Source organism: Chelmon rostratus, chromosome 13, assembly GCF_017976325.1.
Source record: "Chelmon rostratus isolate fCheRos1 chromosome 13, fCheRos1.pri, whole genome shotgun sequence".
Classification (NCBI taxonomy): domain Eukaryota; kingdom Metazoa; phylum Chordata; class Actinopteri; order Chaetodontiformes; family Chaetodontidae; genus Chelmon; species Chelmon rostratus.
The window spans coordinates 3,557,725-3,576,885 of NC_055670.1; the positions used below are offsets into that span (position 1 = coordinate 3,557,725).

Sequence of the window (19,161 nt, forward strand, 5' to 3'; positions counted from 1 at the left end):
ATTTTGATTGGTCCTATAGTTTTTGATCAGTCACTGTTCAATGACATGATCGTTTGGCGGGAAATTTTGAGATTATAATGGGTGTGTATTGCGCGGAATGTTCGTGCTAGAGTGCGTGCTAGAGTGGCACAGAGTCTAAAAACGATCTGGAAATCTTCTCTTTTTCTCGTCGCTACGGCCACAAATTACACTCTACACGCATAATTTTGGGATCAGTTTGTAGACAAACTTGTCCTCTTTCGTGTGATGTCCTCGAAAAAGCCGAGAGACTTACTGAATTTAAATAGTGAGACGTTTTGTGCAGCCAGCGCCCTCCTGTTCTCCCATTAAGTCCCATGTTAAAATTCAGAGCTGTTTTGTGAGCAAAGCAGAAATGCCTCCTGTCTTTAGATCGCCATAAAACGAAAAGTTGTTGTGTCAGGAATAAAACGAGATGATGGTCGGACTCAGGAAGTTCTCGGGAGTCCGATGATCTATAGTACACTCTGATACGAGGTACGGTTCTCTCACCAGAGGATTTAGTTCAGGAGGTTCGCCGAACCCAAATCTCACTGCATACAATACAAACTCCTGTTCTCTGAGTGGCAGAGTCTTTTTAAGTCGACCATTTTGTCATTTTTCTAAAGAATATCTGGACATAAACACACGTACATCTGGCCCAGACTTGTCCGCATCTCACAGTGTAATCGGTTTTTTTGATAGCAGCTACGGTTTTGACACAATCGCAAGTTGTTCGGAAGAAACCGACAGCGAAAAAGCCGCTTTTCAAGGGAAGAGTTTAACAGGTGCAACTGTCATTTACACACACACCGGTCAATAACCCACGCACACACATCTGCAGGACAACCAGCCTGAGAGTGATTATCTTAACGAGCTCAGTCAAAACAGGGCATTGTTTGAAAACAATCTCCGTCCAACAAACAGTTAAACTCAGCTTCAGAAAGCAGTTTCGCAAAAAGGTTGAGACAGTAGTCACACAAACACACACACAAAAGGGCTAACCAACAGCTAAAAAGAGATTAAAAACAGCACGTCAAAACTGAACAGGAACAGGTAAACAGTGGGAGAGGTGCAGAGGTAATTATCAGCAGGTGGGCAGAAGTTACACAGGCACACACGCACGCACACACACACACACACACACACATTCAGACACACATATACCATACACATCTCCATGTAGGAGCTGGTTGGGCTGCTTGTGTAGTTCAAGCAGACACACACACACAAACAGACGAAGACACACACATACGCAGTCACACACAATGACAGATACATAAACACACATACACAGACAAATGCATAATGAAAACCCCATCCCCCCGCCCCCTTGTTAACGCCGTTAGCTCTGTTAGCTCTGTTAGCACAGTTAGCTCTGTTAGCGCTAGCGCCGTTAGCTCTATTCGCGCCGTTAGCTGTTAGCTCCGTTAGTGTTAGCTCCGTTAGTGTTTGCTCTGTTAGCTCTGTTAGCATTAACTCCATTCATGCTTATTGATTCAGTTCATTAATTCATGTTAACAGAGACATGAAGCAGAGGAGAGAAGCAGACACAGACAGCTGAGGTGATCAACAGAGACAGACAAGGAGAAAGCCACAGAAACAGACGAAGACACACACATACGCAGTCACACACAACGACAGATACATAAACACACACACACAGACAAATGCATAATGAAAACCCCATCCCCCCGCCCCCTTGTTAACGCCGCTAGCTCTATTAGCTCTGTTAGCACAGTTAGCTCTGGTTGCGTTAGCGCCGTTAGCTCTTTTCGCACCGTTAGCTGTTCGCTCCGTTAGTGTTAGCTCTGTTAGCTCCGTTAGCATTAGCTCCATTCATGTTTATTGATTCAGTTCATTAATTCATGTTAACAGAGACATGAAGCAGAGGAGAGAAGCAGCTGAGAGCAATTCATTAATCAGGGACTGACTACCTCTGATATCTGCCGTTTTCTCAAATTGCAGCCTTTTTCAATTGTCCGCTGCTTCGCCATAGTTTCTCCTAGAGACTTCATTCAAACTTTAAAACGTAGATAATTTTGTCGGCTCGAACGCACCCCGTGTCCCTTTCAAAATTTCCCAGGGGGAATTTTCTAGTTTAATTTAATCTTCATAAAACAGTATAAACCCGACACTAAATGTATTATTTGAAATAGTTTTCGCTCCAAAAGAAGAAGCATTAAATGATTAAAACATCCATTTAGTTGACATCCCCACAGTGTTAGCACAGTTTCCACAAGGCTACTGTTATTGCCAATTTTCCCCCAAATCCACTTCAATTTTCAGTCCGCAAAAGTATACGTGACCCTAGTTCATTACTGGACCACAATGGTGCGAATAGGTTCTAAATATTTTTGGGAGCCCATTTTTCTTTAATCCCTCTGTAGTCTGCTCAGTGTTTAGAATAGATGTAAACTGTGTTGTCAGTCCATAGTATTTTCATCTGATATTCTGTGATCCAATGGGGCTAACCCAAGGCAAACCTCCTATTTCTATTTTCAAGTTTTAAGAATAGCTTTGATAATTCCAGCTTTTTATAGGCATTGTTGTGCACTTGATACTGAAACAGGAACCTGTTCCTATTTAAATCTGCACAAACATCATGCTATGTTTCTGATTTCTTTTACCAATGACACGTGATTTCTTATATTCTTATTTAGCTTTTACTCAGAGGTGTCTTTGTCTCATTCTGCCTTTTCATTTGTCAGTGTGGTGGAACTATTATATAGTGTTTTGTTCTCCATGTACAAAACATTACAACCCTTCATACAAAATAACATTTACTTATGAAGAGGACTTTCTAGATATATGCAGAAAATATGCACAAACCAAGGTGACCTGATGATGACTTTAGCATCAGAATTTGACATTGATGCATAATGTGACAATAAAAATGTAAATGCTCATCTTCTCACTTTTTTCTCCTAGTTGGTAATTCGTGTCCATTTGTCAGACGAGAGCTCAAAAACCATGATGGTGGATGAGAGACAGACAGTCAGACAGGTATGACTGACTCACATTGCACTTATAGTAAGGATGCAGTAATAGTAATGCAGCAGAAGCAGTTAGTTGAAAAGCAGTACCTGTCATAGTAGAAGTAGTAGTTACTGTGTCAGTCGTATATAGATACGGTAATATTCTCAATAATAATATTATCATATTTCCTCGAATAGTGACCAGGGCCTTTGAAGCAGTGTTGTATTAGAGGCAGGCCATATTTCTAATTCTGTTTGTTCAATAAGTATAATTGGTCATATTTAAGTACGAAACCTCCTTTTGATCCACCTAAGGTTAAGACAGTACACAGTTAAGACGTGCAGGAAATGCTCTTTCCTGTATCCATTTCAAATTGAAAGCCCTCTAGCAATTCAATAGAGAAACCCTTTATTTCATAAAAAGGCTTATATTGTGAAACATTTGTAGGAACCTGTTGTAGAAAACACAGTGACTTGCAAGGTTCTCATACAAACTTGAAATGTAGCCATCTTTTGGCGTTGCACCTTACTTGCTTGAGATATTAACACACATACACTGGCTGCGACTGAAATCGGATATCGGACCCAGCTTTAAAAACTATTGGTTTTATTTGAGGAAATGGTTGTAACATTTGTAAGATTAGTAGTATTCACCTTTTTTATTAACATTGTCATAGCTGTAGGTGCAGTATCAGAACTAAAGCTAAAGTAATAAAAGCAATTAGGAGTAGCAGCAGTTATACTTTTATTGTTAACAGCAGTTGTATTATTATTATTATTATTATTAGTAGTAGTAGTAGTAGCAGCAGTAATATCAGTGGCAGTAATACTAGTAGTGTCATAAGATGTAGTGGTAGTAGTTGTGTTGTTCGCAGTACTTCTGGCATTTGAAATAGTAGTTAATAGTTTAATAAGTAGTAGTACTAGTATTAGTCAAAATAGTTGGTAATAGCATCATTAGCAACAGTATTAGCACCATTAACTGGGGCATCGCTGCTAGTGCAGTGTTGAGCTCATAGTGTCTCCTGTTCTTCAGGTTTTGGACAGTTTGCTCGAGAAATCTCACTGTGGTTACAGTCCAGACTGGTCATTGGTGGAAACCATCAGTGAGCTGCAGATGGGTAAGTGCATACACACGCACGCACGCACACTGTTGTTCTCTTAACTACTGAAAATACTTAGTACATACACAGTTATTGCTGGTTGATATTGATTGGCTGATCTCAGCAAGCAGTTGGACCAGGCCAGCTCTTCATAAGTTCAACCACAATGTGATTATCAAGTCAAGATCTATACATAATATAATATAATATAATAAGGGTTTTACACCCCACAAGCTGGTGATGCTTATGGTTTTGTGTCACAGGTTTTGAACAGATAGCATATTTTAGCTAATTAAATGAATTAGTAATATCTGATAGATGATGTAATTGGATGAGCTAGCTTTAGAAATCTAAGTTTAAATGTAGTATAACACATTGGGCTTCCATATTTGAAGTGCTGTTGTAACTTAAACTGCTACAGTGACTTCAGTGTTTGTATTGTTGAGTCATTTATGTTTTGAAATTGGTCGTGGTTTATTGCAACAGACTGAAGGCATTTCTAATGACTTGTTAGCTTTGACCGAAAAGCCTTTTGAGTGATGCAGCCTGATTTAGTTAATTACTAGTGTGACACAGACTTGTAGTATTGTATCTCATTCCAGGTTTTCCAGTTGTGTTCAGAGAAAACCGTCATTGAATACATTTGTACTTGGAGGCAGTAACATTGTGCCCCACCAGTTACTATCACGAAGCACAGATATTCAGCCAGAAAAATGCAACCCCCCCCCCCCCCCCCCCCCCACACCACCACACACACACCCACACACACACACACACACACACACACCTCCTTTGGGGGTCAAGATGTGTGTTTGCCAGCACACTGTACTCCAAGCTTCAAATCTACTTAACACTCTTTGACAAACACGTACGTGCACACATGCACACACACACACACACACACACACACACACACAAACTCACACCCACACACAGTCTATGTAGGTCCAGTGCAATGATGCGTGTGACCTAACCTACATCTTCAGGGCTTCTGCTGAACAGCCAGTCAGCAACGTTATGAAAGAGAGAGAGAAACGGTAAAGTGTAGCTCGTTCTGCCATGTTCTGCCAAACACAAACCTTTCTTCATTCCACAAATCTACTCCATGTGCGTCTAAAATTGGCCCGTGTTAATTAAGGGAATAAGTTGTGTCTGCTGCTGAAAGGAGACAACCCCTTTGACAACACCCCCCTGCACACACACACACACACACACACACACACACACACACACACCAGTGCCACTAGCACCACCTCCCTGCTGAGTGCCCTTTGGCAAGATACTGACTTCCTGTCAGATCATGACCTCTGACCTCACACTGCAGACTCACACTGTACCCTGCAGAAAATGATAGGATCACATTATAGTGCATGATAATAATATAAAAATAATCATTAATAACAATCGTTATTATTACTTGTGGCAGTATTCATAGTAGTAGTAGTAGAAGCTGCAGTATTTGCTGCTACAGTAACAGTAATAGTGGTAATTTTATTATTCTAATTATTAGTTTCCCATACTGACTAAATGCATCTGGCCCCAAATAAAAAAGGCACTTTTTGATAGTGAGGTCAACACAGTAGTCCACAAATTCAGCTGACATGGTTTTGTCCATTTCAGTCCTCAGAAGAAAACATCTGAAAGCCACTGAGAGCAGCTGGGGTGGTAGACAGAGCGGGAGAGGGAATGAGGGCAGCAGACCGCCACAAGACATGTTGCCTCTGGGTTATGCACGGTTGTGAGCGGGGAAAGTCTCTGTAGTGACAGTCTTCTTAATTTTGCCGTTCCCAAGCAAATTGGAGTCTGTGCTGAAAAATCACAGAAAGCATTGTGGTAACATTGGGTTAACCTCAAATTGTAATCCAGCTACAGGCAGAACCTTGAAGACCTGTTTGAAGCCTTTCACGTGAAGATTATGGGTGAATTCAGCGAGTGATGCAATGTTTTGATGTCATGGCACGAGTCACCTCTGAACAGTTAATTAGAGTCATGGCTACCATAATAGCTAACGCTAATTGACATTCCATAATTAGTGAAACAAAAAGTCTTTCTTTCTTTGTCTTGAAAAAATTGAACAAAAATCTTTATATTTTACCATTTTCATGCCAAGACAACCTGACAGAGACAGGAAGATAGATGACCTATCTGCTTATTATTTAGCTTTCGGAGTGCTGCATTGTTATGATTTATGCTGATAATACAATGGAACAGAAACACACTGACTACAGAACACTGTAATGTAAAATGTGAAACATAAATTGTACATTAATTCATTGCTGTATACTTGGCTTTACCTGCTGATTTCATTGTGTTGCCGTATGTCCCAAGAGAAAATAACAGGTTTATTTCTCTGATTTACTGCACATATATTACCCTGGATCACCTGACTTAACCCAGAGCTAACTGAAATATTGAATTCACTCTGGGCAGAGCGGATTTTTGAGGATCACGAGAACCTGGTGGAGAACCTGCTGAACTGGACCAGAGACAGCCAGAACCGCCTGATGTTTACAGAACGCATCGAGAAGTATGCTCTGTTCAAAAACCCACAGGTGAGATGCAGGAACACTCATAAACATATGGGAGGCTTTACCAAAAGTCAGCTTGCATAATTAAGACAATAGATGTGTTTTTAAATTGAAAACCAGTTGTCTGTTTATCTCTTCTGTTCCTTCTATCTTATACCTGCTCCCTGTCTGCTACAGAACTATTTGTTGGGGCGGAAGGAAACATGTGAGATGGCCGAAAGAAACAAAGAGGCTCTGTTGGAGGTTAGTTTGCAGCCATTGTGGATATTCCATATATGTCTGTGGCATGCACACACGGTTTCATACATGATAAACTTTCACCTTGAGCAAGCATACCATCCATAGAGATAATGGACTGTCCATTTAATTCTGTTAGCAACATTCTCTGTCTGGTCCTCACATACAATATTTGGCCCTTTATCAGTGATTACTATCATTTTTACGGGACATGGTGCACTACAGCCAACCTGCTGTATATGGACAGAGGCTGATGGCAAGTGGTAGTCTGGCAGTGCTGTGACTGATCCTAAAATTTCACGACTATACCTCACTTTTCAAAGTCTCACGTGTTACTTTTATTGTTCAAGTCAATCTTCTTACTAAAATATCTCTTTTTCTCATTCAGCCACCATATTCCAGATGAGATCACAAAGATAGTGATAAAAATGTTGATAAGCTAATTAAAGAGCAAAGAGTTTAACAAGCAGCAGTGAGTGGTTTAATATAGACTCTCTTTGCCCTTGGGATGGCCTCACAGGCTACATACAACTGCTCTATCTTATTGCTGGAGGTTGTTGGAGGGCCTTATGGAGACTGAAGACCATATTACTCTGGTTTTAAAAAAAAAAAAAAACATTTCACCACCTCTGCATGTTGCCTGGGGCAAAAAACAAATCATATAATCTAATTACAGCTAATATTCTCCTTAAAAGATGCTAGAATTGAACATCAGTCAAAAAAGGCAGTAAAGCACAGTGCTCTTTGAAATAGAGATGCAAATATCAGCCTCCAGCAAGGAAAGTGAACATGATTTTGGCTAGGAGTAGTTTTGTTTGTTGTTTTTTCTCTGTCCCCCCATTTCTGAAACCAAACCTCCCCCTTTGTCTCCCTCAGTCCAATACTTTGCTCCAGAGCAGAACATCTTGAAAACTCACTGCTCCCTAAATTAAATTTGTTGTTGCAATTCATGGTTTCTGAGCACTAGTCTTAACTCTGGTGACCCCAGTCGTATACCTCGATCAGCCCAACATTCAATATCTTGGGAACTGCCATCCAGATTGACCAATGATCAATTTTTTGGCTCTGCTCACTGTCAGTGTAGATATTGTTGTCACAAACAACAGACTGCTGTTTCAGTGTTATTCCGTCATGCTAAATTTTGCTTAATAGCAATGTAAAAATACATTTTATTGATATGAATCTCAGAAAATCAGTGAAATCAAACTATCTGAGTTTATCTGAATTAGTAGAAGATCCAGAAAACACACCTGTGTCATAGTGGTGAATAATTCTTCATTATGTGGTTGCACAACTCTGTCAACAAAATGCGTGCATACTGTACATTGTTTAACTGGTGAAAATTAGACTTAGGTTGAAATTGAACAAGTACTAACATGTATCTGTTGTTTCTTTGTGTCTGTGTGTGTGCCTGTGTGCCTGTGCCAGGAGTGTTTTGGTGGCAGCTCTGTGTCTGTCCCTGAGATGGAGGGAGTGTTGTGGCTGAAAGAGGATGGGAAGAAGTCATGGAAGAAACGCTACTTTCTGCTGAGGGCTTCTGGCATCTACTATGTTCCCAAGGGAAAGGCCAAGGTGTTTTTCACGAAAATAAGATGAGGGGGCAATACAGAGAAAAAAACAGTAAAAAATTACTTAATCATTAATAATTAATACTTGAAATTCAATATGTGTGTTATCGTAGGCATCCAGAGACCTGGTGTGTTTTCTCCAATTGGATCATGTTAATGTATACAATGGTCAGGACTACAAGAGCAAATACAAGGCTCCTACAGACTACTGCATGGTGCTTAAGGTACACTCTCACACACATTCATATACACATACACATGTTTTGTGGCATCGTAGACTTCCAATGCCACCTTGTGGTGTAACAGAGTAGTAACACATCTATTTCACAGAAAAGAGAAAAATATGTTGTATAAATGTTGTGTGCATACTGCATTGGTTTGATTTTAAATCCAGATAATAAGTACGACTACATATATTTTCGTGTTTGTAGCAGCAATAGTGACAGGAGTTGTAGTAATAACACTAGTAGTAATTAAAAAAGTAGTAGTAATAGCACTAGTAACAAGCATAGTATCCAGTAGAGAAATACTGTGTCTTTGGTGTGTGTGTGTGTGTGTGTGTGTGTGTGTGTGTGTAGCACCCTCAGATCCAGAAGAAGTCTCAGTACATCAAGTACCTATGCTGTGATGATGTCAGAACCCTCCAACAATGGATCAACAGCATTCGCATTGCCAAGGTAGTAACGTGAAATGTTGCCTCCTGTATCATATGCTAAAGTCTGATCCTGTAGAAACAGTGTCATTTATACACTAACACTCTCCATACTGCACTATGCTTAGTGTGGTTGCTTCAATGCAGTAATTGTGTTTGTTGTCATTTTTGTGTAGTTGCATATTTGCCAAAACCTGTTTGTCTGTCCGTTTGTGTGTTAGTATGGGAAGCAGCTGTACATCAATTTCCAGGAGGCAATGAGAAGGACAGAGGCAGCCTATGATTGGTCCTCCCTCTCATCTTCCTCAATCAAGTCAGGATCAAGCTCCTCCAGCCTTCCAGGTCTGCTCTCTGTTTTGTTTGAGATCATTCTCTGGCAAGTTCAAAGACCAAATGTTTGACTTCTAGAGATTTTTAACAGGTTATACAAAAACAGACTATTGAACCACAGTAGAGTTTCAATATTAATAATATGCATCAGTAAATGTCAGTTAGTCAAAAGAAGAGTATGTATTATCAGTAGTAAAAGTTAAATGAAACACACTTCTGCATGCGTGTCCACACCACAGAGTCCCAGTCCAACCACTCCAGCCAGTCAGACAGTGGTGTATCAGAGATGACATCATCAGGCCACACCCGCTCCCAGAGTGTTGTGAGCTCCATCTTCTCTGATGCCTGGAGGAGAGGAACGCAAGGAGAGGTGTGGACACACACAAACACACTGTCCAGTCCTTTGCTGTCACTGTCATGTTTACCTGTGGACTACATTTTCCATATGTCCCTTCTGCTTCCCTGCCAGCGGTCAAAGGTGAAGGGACGTATGCCAGTTCCTCTTTGTGCAGGAGGAGGAGGGAGTGGAGGTTAGACAGGAAGTGATGTAACAGGCATGGTAACAGTTTGGCTGCAGCCTTTAAAATGCTAAGCTGTTCGTGTTGATGCTTTGAAGTGACCTGGGTTTGACCCAGTTTGTATTCCCATCGGTAACTTGTGCAAGCTGTGTTCACCATCTAGTGCTTTAGATAAAAAAAAAACAGACCTGGGTTAACATAATTCTTGATCTTTGTGGTAATATTTCCTGTTGCATTAAATGATTGAGCATAAACACTGCTATATTCACATCAAACTCTCATCTGATTCTGCAAATTCATTGGTGGTCAAATTTCTTTGAACAACGAAAACCAACTTTTGCCTCTCTCACTCTGCAGAATATAACAAATCCAAATGTTAGCTGTAGAGCAGTGCAGTTATATCTAAAAAACAATTTAAAAAAGATGCCTTGCCCCCTTCCTGATTTCTTTTTTGTTTCATATTTGTCGCGCAACCTTTAAAGGATAACTTTCGTTTTTTACAACCTGGACCTTATTTGTTGCATTAAATATGACCATTTACTCACCCAGACAACTTTGGTGGCATTTGGAGTCGTTTTGAAGAAATTAGCCCCAGAGGAGCAGCGTGTATATCCGTATAATGCGAGTACTCGGGGCATCCATGCGCAGCCTCTATATAATGCATAATCTGCGGCGAAACTCGTTCATATTCCAATATTTTGTTATGATATGCTGGTGCTATTCCCCTCTGAGCCCATGGTGGCATGTTATCAACAACGTCTCTAGACAACTACCTCTGATGTGGATGATGTCATTTTCCGAATGCTGCGTGCTGCGAGCAGCCAGCCACAACACGGCTAACTCTGTGGTGGTCGGCTAGTTTAGCTGTAGTTTGGCACAGCTATGGTTCGTTATTGCGTATTTCCGAGTTGTCCGAACAAAATGACATTTTATTCTGAGAGAGAGTTGATTAGAATAAAGTAAATTCAGAGGAGGGAGAAAAGTTTGCACTCATGAAGTCAGGCTTATGCGTAAAGCAAACAAAACCAAGACAAATAAACAATCTATACATGCGTGTAAGCTACTTACTCAATCGAAAGTTGCCCATTTGGTCCTGCAGGCTTTGGCTGGGTCTTCCAGTTCACTTTAGGGACACGAAAAAAAGTCTCCACCACAGCCCGGTTTGTCATTGCGCTGAAATCCTCCAGTGTTGTGATACAGACGTTTATTGACACATCCAGACGCGTATCTCCTGGCTGCAAGTCCCACTCTGAGCAACAGAGGCATTCCTCCTCTGTTGTCATTGATGAACATTGTCCACAAGAACACCACCAGCTACCGTCTACTTGTGTACACGCAGCCGTTTGTTGTTCTGGATATTAATCCAGAAAGAGTTTATCTGTTCAACTGTTTTTAAGCCCCCTGTGTTAAATTATGTATTTATAAAATACTTTTACCAGTGTTAAACTGTATAAATGTAAAGATGGCAAAAAACAAAGCAAATAGTTAACAAGCAACTAAACACTGGACTGGTGTTGCGCTTTACTTATAGTGGTCAAATCACTTTGTTGTATTTGATGGATATACAGTCAAGCCCAAAATTATTCATACCCCTGGCAAATTTTGACTTTAAGTTACTTTTATTCAACCAGCAAGTTTTATCTTGATTGGAAATGACACAGGCGTCTCCCAGAGGATAATAAGACAATGTACAAGAGGCATCATTTTTTTTTTTTACATTTGAACAAAAAGTGGTATGTCTAAAATTATTCATACCCTTTGCAAACTATCACAGTCTATGAGAAAATCCAAAGTTCTATACCATTCTAAATAGTCCAAGCTGTTCTAAAGCTTCCTAATTACCCTGATTCATTGGGAACAGCTGTTTTAATCAACTCAACAGGTAAAAAACAGCAGCTCTCTGCAGTTGGTTTGTGGACAGTCATGGCTACGACAAAGGAGCTCACTGAGGACCTGCGGCTATGCATTGTGGCTGCTCACAAGTCAGGAAAGAGCTATAAGGCCATATCTAAATGTTTTCAGGTTCCAGTGGCTTCAGTGGACATTATTAAAAAATACAAGGAAAATCTCAGAAGACGTGGTCGGATGCCAAAAGTGACAGCTGTGCTGATAGTGAGAGAGGTGAAAAGGGATCCAAGGATCACCACCAAGGCCAACCTGGTGAATCTGGGCTCTGCTGGTGGCAACATCTCTACGGAGGCAGTCCAATGGACACTGCACACTGCTGGGTTCCACGGATGCAGACCAAGGAGGATGCCACTTCTCCAGATAAGGCACACAAAAGCCCGCTTGGCCTTTGCAAATGCTCATCAGGACAAAGAAGAAGACTTCTGGTCTTCTTTTTTTATGGTCAGATGAAACAAAAATTTAGTTGTTTGGCCACAGTGATGTATCCTTCATTGGGCGTAAAAAAGGAGAAGCCTTCAACCCTAAGAACACCATCCCCACTGTCAAACATGGTGATGGGAACCTAATGCTTTGGGGGTGTTTTTCAGCCAATGGTCCAGGGAACCTAATCACAGTAAACGGCACCATGAAGAAGGAGCAATATAATGAGATTCTCAACAACAACATCAGGCAGTCTGCAGATAAACTTGGCCTTGGCAAGTAGCCTTTTCAGCATGACAACGACCCAAAACACACAGCAAAAGTGGTGAAGTAATGGTTAGCGTACAATAACAGTAACGTTTTGCAGTGGCCCAGCCAGAGTCCTGACTTGAATCCTAATGAGAATCTGCGGGGGGAGTTGAAGATCAGGGTGATGGCAAGGAGACCCTCCAACCTGAAATAGTTTGAGCTTGTCGCTAAAGATGAATGGGCAAAAGTCCCAATGGAGACATGCAAAAAGCTGCTTAGCAATTATAGGAAGCGTTTGATTGCTGTAATAGCCGATAAAGACTTTTCTATTGATTATTGAGAAGGGTATAAATAATTTTGGACATACCACTTTTTGTTCAAATGTAAAAAAAAAAAAAGATTTTTTTTTTCCACAATGATGCCTCTTGTACATCGTCTTATTATCTTCTGGGAGACGCCTGTGTTATTTCCAATCAAGAAAAAACTTGCTGGTTGAATAAAAGTAACTTTAAGTCAGAATTTGCCAGGGGTGTGAATAATGTTGGTCTTGACTGTATGTACTGTGTGCAGTTTCTTCTCTTGTCATGTCATGACACATTTGAGGTGAACTTGACTCATAAATGGCTGCAGCTGAACTGTTGATTTGTTCTAACCTCGTGGTGTGATGGAATGTCCTAACCAACAAATAATATTACTGAAATTTAGGGCACAATTAGGGACACTTTTGTCATAGATCCAGTTTACAACCTATTTGACACAGTTTTTAACCAGATTATAACCTGATAACCAGTTTGACGCTGTGTTTACAACCTTTCATGCAGTGCTTTGTTTGACAGTTTACAGAACAGTTAAGAGCCTGTTTGATACCACTAAAAGGCAGTCTGATAGGGGCTGTTGCTCTGTCACTCTGCTGTTTAGAACCGGTCCAGTTAATCCAGAATTGGCAAAAAACAAGCACAGGTTCAGATGACCTGTAGCTACACTGCAGCTAAATTGAATGCATGATGACGTTGCTTTAAGATCAACCCAGCACAGAAGTTTCTGAGGAACAACAGTGTAATTGTCTGTTTAATTGTCTGAGAACACAGAACTTAGTTTTGACTGTGGGTGAGAAAGTTACATGTTCTGGTTGTAGTTGACCTTGATCTATGATCCAATGTGAAGTTTCAGCAGCTGTGTGTTCTCAGACTGCACTGGTTGGTTTTTTGATTTCTTGCATCTTGTCTTGGATTGTTGTTTGGTATGAGAAGACAGTGGTAGAGTTGTTTGTCCCTTGTTGTAACTCTGTCTCTCTTCTTCTCTCTCATCATCTCTTTCTCTTGTTTCTCTTCACCTCCACTGCTTCTCTCACTACCTCTATGCTCCCTCTTCCTCTCATGGTACCTGCCCTCCCACTCTTTGTTTCCCTTGTTCTCTTGTTGCTTTCTTCTTCTTCTTTTTCTTTTTCTTCTCTCCCTCTTCTCCATTATCTCGCCAGATGATGAAGATCGACCCTATCAGTAGGCCTATCCCTCTCCAGATACCTTCCCTCTCCCCACAGCCCCACCCTGTCTCTCAGCCTCAGACCCCACCCTCCCGGACCAGCTACACTGACGGCCTCATCCCATCTGATGATTCCTCCCCATCACCGCCCTCGCCTCCTCCACCTCCGCCTGCTCACCCTGTCTCAAGTGTGGCCCATCAGACAGCACCTACCTCCTCATACATTAAGTACAGCACACTGGCGCGCCTGCAGAGCCAGAACCAGTCAAGGACACAACCAGCTGGAGCTGCCCCACCTGCCCTTCCTACCCAGTTTACCAAACCCAACTACAATACCCTTCCAGCTGCTTACAGCACCTCCCCTCATCTGCCACCGTCTCCTCCCCCTCCTCCTCCACCCACAGTGCCAGCTCCTGGCTCAGCTATGGCTGCACTGAAATTTGGTCCATCAAGCCCCTGTGCTCTCCCACCCCCACCCCCACTGGAGGAGGAAGTGCAGGAGGCCTACTACCTCCCACCTCCTCCACCTGAGAGCCAGGAGACCAATGGGTTGCCTCTGCCCCCACCTCCAGAACCCATCCTCAGCTCCTGCCCTCAACTCTCCAACAAGGGGCTCCAGCAGTTCTTGGCACAGAAGTTTCCCAACATGGTGTACGACTTTAGCCCACCAGTGGCTGAAGATCATTCTCCTCCCCCACCTCCAGCTGGGCTTTCTCCTCCTACCTCCTTGCAAGTCCTCCAGCCTCTGTCCCCCAATGCACCCCCTCCTGCACCTCCCAAAACCTTCACTGGTGGTTTTCCCCCTCAAACTGCCCCCAAACCCTCGGGTCCCTCTTCCCTTCCAATTGCCCTCTCACCTGTGTCACCACCACAGCCATATAGCAGCCATGGGTCAGTTAAAAAGCAGCAGAGTTTCTCAACAGGACATTCCCCAAATCAGCCACCTCCCACTCTGCCAAAGCAACACAGCCTCTCCTCAAAAAACCTTGCCCTCTCTCCCTCTTCCTCCTCTTCTTCGGTCTCCATTGCGGTGGCTACCTCCTCTCTGGTCAAACAGATTGTTAATCAGTTCCCTGGAAACTCTGTCTCTTCCTCTCTGCCTGCCTCCAACTCCATAGAAGGATCTAAGTTCAGTGCTCCTCAGTCTCCTCCAGCAGTCAAGGCCAAACCAAAATGGCAGCCAGGAGCCATTGTGGCTCCACAGTCCCCAGAGTTCCCTCCACCTCCCCCTGACAGCTCCTTAGGAGATTTCCCTCCTCCTCCCTCTTCATCCTCCTCCAAGACAGGCTCCCCAATAAAGAAGTCGCCTTCCACCTCGTCCACAGGTTCCACCAAGCGAGGGCCGCCGCCAACCCCACAGAGAGCTTCCTCCATCCGGTCGTCAGGTGAGACCCAGGATGAGAGGCCAAAGAAGGTGGAGAGCCTGGTTAACAAATTTGGCCAAGCTCCTCAAACAGGTACCTCATCCAGCTCCTCGTCAGTGACTGGATCTCCATCAAAAGATTCCTCCGCGCTTCCTGCTCCGCTCCCTAAGCCGGGGAAATTGAACTTGGCAAACCTTCCATTGGCGCTGCAGGGGCTGCAAACAGGCCAGCACCATCAACCATCGGAGTTCCCATCCCCTCCCCCCCCCCCTCCTCCCTCCCAGCCTCCTCACGTTGACTCATCACCTGACTACTTCCCGCCTCCCCCCAGTGACTCTGAGCTGTTCCCTCCTCCTCCCCAACCATCAGAGTTCCATCACCCCCCAAAGGTTGCCGTGGTGAATCCTCAGCCTCAGATGCAGCCACCTCAACAATCGGCAACCTCCTCCTTGTCATCGTCGTCATGGAAACAAGGCTCACTGAAAAAGGGGGTAGTCCCTCCTCCAATGTTGAATCGGCGGACCAGCAACACAAACCAGTATGACATTACAACTTCAATGCCCCTCTCGCCACCTCCCATGTCTCAGACCCCCCCTCCCTCCCTGTCCTCTTATTCATCCTCCTCCTCTCCTGCCCCCCCCACCTCCCCGAAATCAGTGGGGCCAGGCTCCCTGGCACTAAAGCCTCTCTTCCTGGAAGACCTCAATCGCACCCTTAAGAGGAAGTCAGTGTCCCGCCATGGCTCGCTCACCTCCTCCCACCTCATCTCCTCCTCTAAGATGGAGCCTATGGGCACCATGGACGACATGGCACTCCTCCCACCTCCTCCCCCTGAGCTCCTGCAGCAGCAGCAGCAGGGTGTCCGAGGACACTCCCACACTTTGTCTCGCCACCACACACACTCCCACTCCACCAAACATGCTAACATCTCAGGCTATGCAACGCTGCGGCGAGGCCCACCTCCCGCACCTCCAAAACGGGACCAAAGCACCAAACTGACCAGTGAATGGTAGGGAGTAAGGACACTGGGTGGAGCCTAAAGAACTGAACGCATTATTTAGGTCTCATCATTCCTGCAGAGATGTAATCAATGTCTGTCTTGGCTTGTCCATCTCTCCTCATCCTAAACCATCCACCCTTGGATTCTGAGTAGTAGCAAGCTGTCTTTCCGACTCTTAATATCAGAATATGATTGTTCCTACTATCCTCATTATTATTATCACCCTCGTCTTTGCTATCATACAAGTACATGTTTAATCCAATGACATGATAAAAATATATATATGTATATATATCTGTATACAAGCAAGCCAGAAAAATTCACCTATCAAGCTTTTTTCACAATGTCTGTGCAGCTTTGCATTGAAATATACAGAGGACGAGACTTGAACGACAACAGCAACAGAGACAATTTGCTGCAAAATAACTGGTACTGCATGGAGCTGCGGCAATGGAAGTAGAGTTACTGATGAAGTGAAGGAGATATCAATGGAAGAACAAGTGATGCAAAAATGGAATGATGTGTAAAGAAATGTATGTTGTGAAATAGGGGGTTGGAGCAATGCCATTTATGTCAAACTTTTTTGTGTGTGTTTTATATTAAGATTATTTAATACTGGAAAGATATGTTGTTATTATTATAATTATTTTAAGTTTTAAAGAAGTGTCAAAAGAGAAGGAGTTTGACTGGACATGGGTCTGTATTGTCTAAGTGTTGATCTGGGTAACCAAACTGGTATACAGCTTGTTTTACTGAGATTGTATTTGGATCATTTTATCAAATCATATTTCTTTAAACTTAAGAGCTTCATGGCTGATTGGTTGGTGACTCCAAGGGATAAAAAAGAATACTTAAATACATAACAAATAGCTCTCATTACTCATTTTGGAAATCAGACAGTAATCTGTTTTCAGATTACAGACATTTTGAAATGCTAAGCAGTTTGAAATCAGATTGCATCACAAATTATTATGACAATGATCTCATAAGAGGGACCTATACACTTGGTGGTCCAGACATCTTCTGTTACTTCTGTAAAGTTAGATGTCTCAAAGAACATGAGGTTTGCACATTTAAACCCATGTGTCCTTCATTCCATCTTTCCAAATAAAACATCCAAAATTCAAATTGTTAATATAGATCGGTTTTGCATTTTCAGGCCTGACCCACAGAGACTCAACCAGAACCTCCTTTAATCTGAGCTCATTTTCAGAATGAGTCAGTCAGCAACAATAAACCAAGTTGGACACATTTTGGTAGCAGACTTGATTACCACCCTTTTTCAACAAACTCTAAAAACTATTCTGCTAATCCATCAGTCAGTCATTTTTGCAGCCAGTCATTGTTTGCAAGTAAACCAAGCAGCTAGTCAGCTACAATGAACTCTGTCTAAAAGAAGGGGATCATCAATCAGTCACTTGTTTGTCATCTTAGTAACTAGTCGGTCACTTTCCTAGTTAGTTATGACAGGTGTGTGTCCACATATGGTAGCATCTTATATGATCAGAAAAGCCCAAGGTATCCTGGGAACAAGTGCCTGAAAAACTGAACTCTCAAACTGCTCACAGGTGTGTGGTAGCATCATACCCTGCAGAAAGCAGGTAATTTCTATGATGTCGGCAATTAAACTTCTGCCATTTTGAAACCAGGAGTTGGTGTTTACCATTCACATACTGCCATCTTTGTCAGATACTGCAGCCAGAAAATCCAAGTTTGATCAAAAAGGAAGCCTGGGAGGAGCTGATGTTGGAAAACAAGCATCAGCTGACATGGCTGAGAGTACTAGGCTTAAGTAGCAGTCAGGCTTGAGAACATACCTCTTGTTAGGCCTTCATTTCTCATTAATGGAACAGTGATTCTGAAAATAGTCATGACAGCTCATGTTAGAACAGGTAGTTACACGATTCTCCTGTCAGGAGTCAGTTGCAACCCCATATCCAGTTATAATTTTTTGTTTCTTACAAGTGGTAATTTTCAGTGTTTCACTTCGGTTTCTGCCATGTGAACAATTGTTTGTTGTTTAAACTGTAATCTCCAGCCTCCTCTGCTGTGATATGTAGGTATTGTAAGGAATGAATGAGTTTTTTTCCAAATTTTTTTTTCCAAGTAATGTTAAACCGATATTTGGAGTTGAAGTCATTAGTTGATTGACTAATTAGTCAATTGACAGGAATGAATCTGCAGTTTAGTTTAAGAATTATTTAAGTAATGTTTTTAAGCAAAATGTCATTTAGTCTCAAATCTTAACATTTACTGGTTTCATTTGTCATCTATGATGGTGAACTGAAGACCTTTGGGCTTTGGATTCATGTTTGGACAAAATTATTTTTTTAAACATGTCAACCTAGGCTCTGGGAAATTGTGATGCACATTTTTCACGACTTTCTTCCTGAGTGTACTGACATCCACCTAAAGTGCTTGGAGATTTCCCACACAAAGAAGGAAGAGCACTCTTAAAGAAAAAAAAAAAAACAGACCCTGGTTGCAGGAGGCAGTTACAAGCACTTAGAGACAGATGCCTAATAGATCCACCCTGAGTCACTCTGAGAACTAGCTAGCGAGTCAGTATATAATTTCTGACAAGTATGGTGGTGGTTTTTGGAAAAAATGTTGTCAGTCAGTTAGGTAGTAATGATAGTATTTTTCAGTGGTTCGGCTACATCAAAATAGTGACTAGTGACCTAGTCAATTAAGTTAGCTAATCTACTGCTCTAGACAAGCATCCCCGTTTTATCTGTGTCCAGATCAGATAATAAAGGCTTCCTAAATACATTTTCTTATCATTGCTTTATACACTTAATGTCCAGCTGATCTTGGGTCTGTTTTT

General features: G+C 42.2%; 1 protein-coding gene across 3 annotated transcripts in view; it reads left to right on the plus strand.

The window, feature by feature from the left end:
• Positions 1 to 18,818, plus strand: part of raph1a (Ras association (RalGDS/AF-6) and pleckstrin homology domains 1a) — a 69,349-nt gene extending 50,531 nt beyond the window's left edge. For all 3 annotated transcript variants that reach the window (XM_041951149.1, XM_041951151.1, XM_041951150.1), the window contains 10 exons: positions 2,929 to 3,003; positions 4,012 to 4,096; positions 6,509 to 6,630; positions 6,784 to 6,849; positions 8,272 to 8,415; positions 8,525 to 8,635; positions 8,990 to 9,088; positions 9,285 to 9,405; positions 9,633 to 9,763; positions 13,966 to 18,818. In XM_041951149.1, coding sequence (XP_041807083.1) covers positions 2,929 to 3,003; positions 4,012 to 4,096; positions 6,509 to 6,630; positions 6,784 to 6,849; positions 8,272 to 8,415; positions 8,525 to 8,635; positions 8,990 to 9,088; positions 9,285 to 9,405; positions 9,633 to 9,763; positions 13,966 to 16,347 — 3,336 coding nt within the window. In that variant the 3' untranslated portion in view covers positions 16,348 to 18,818. The remainder of the gene's footprint in view (positions 1 to 2,928; positions 3,004 to 4,011; positions 4,097 to 6,508; positions 6,631 to 6,783; positions 6,850 to 8,271; positions 8,416 to 8,524; positions 8,636 to 8,989; positions 9,089 to 9,284; positions 9,406 to 9,632; positions 9,764 to 13,965) is intronic.
• Positions 18,819 to 19,161: the final 343 nt, after the last annotated feature.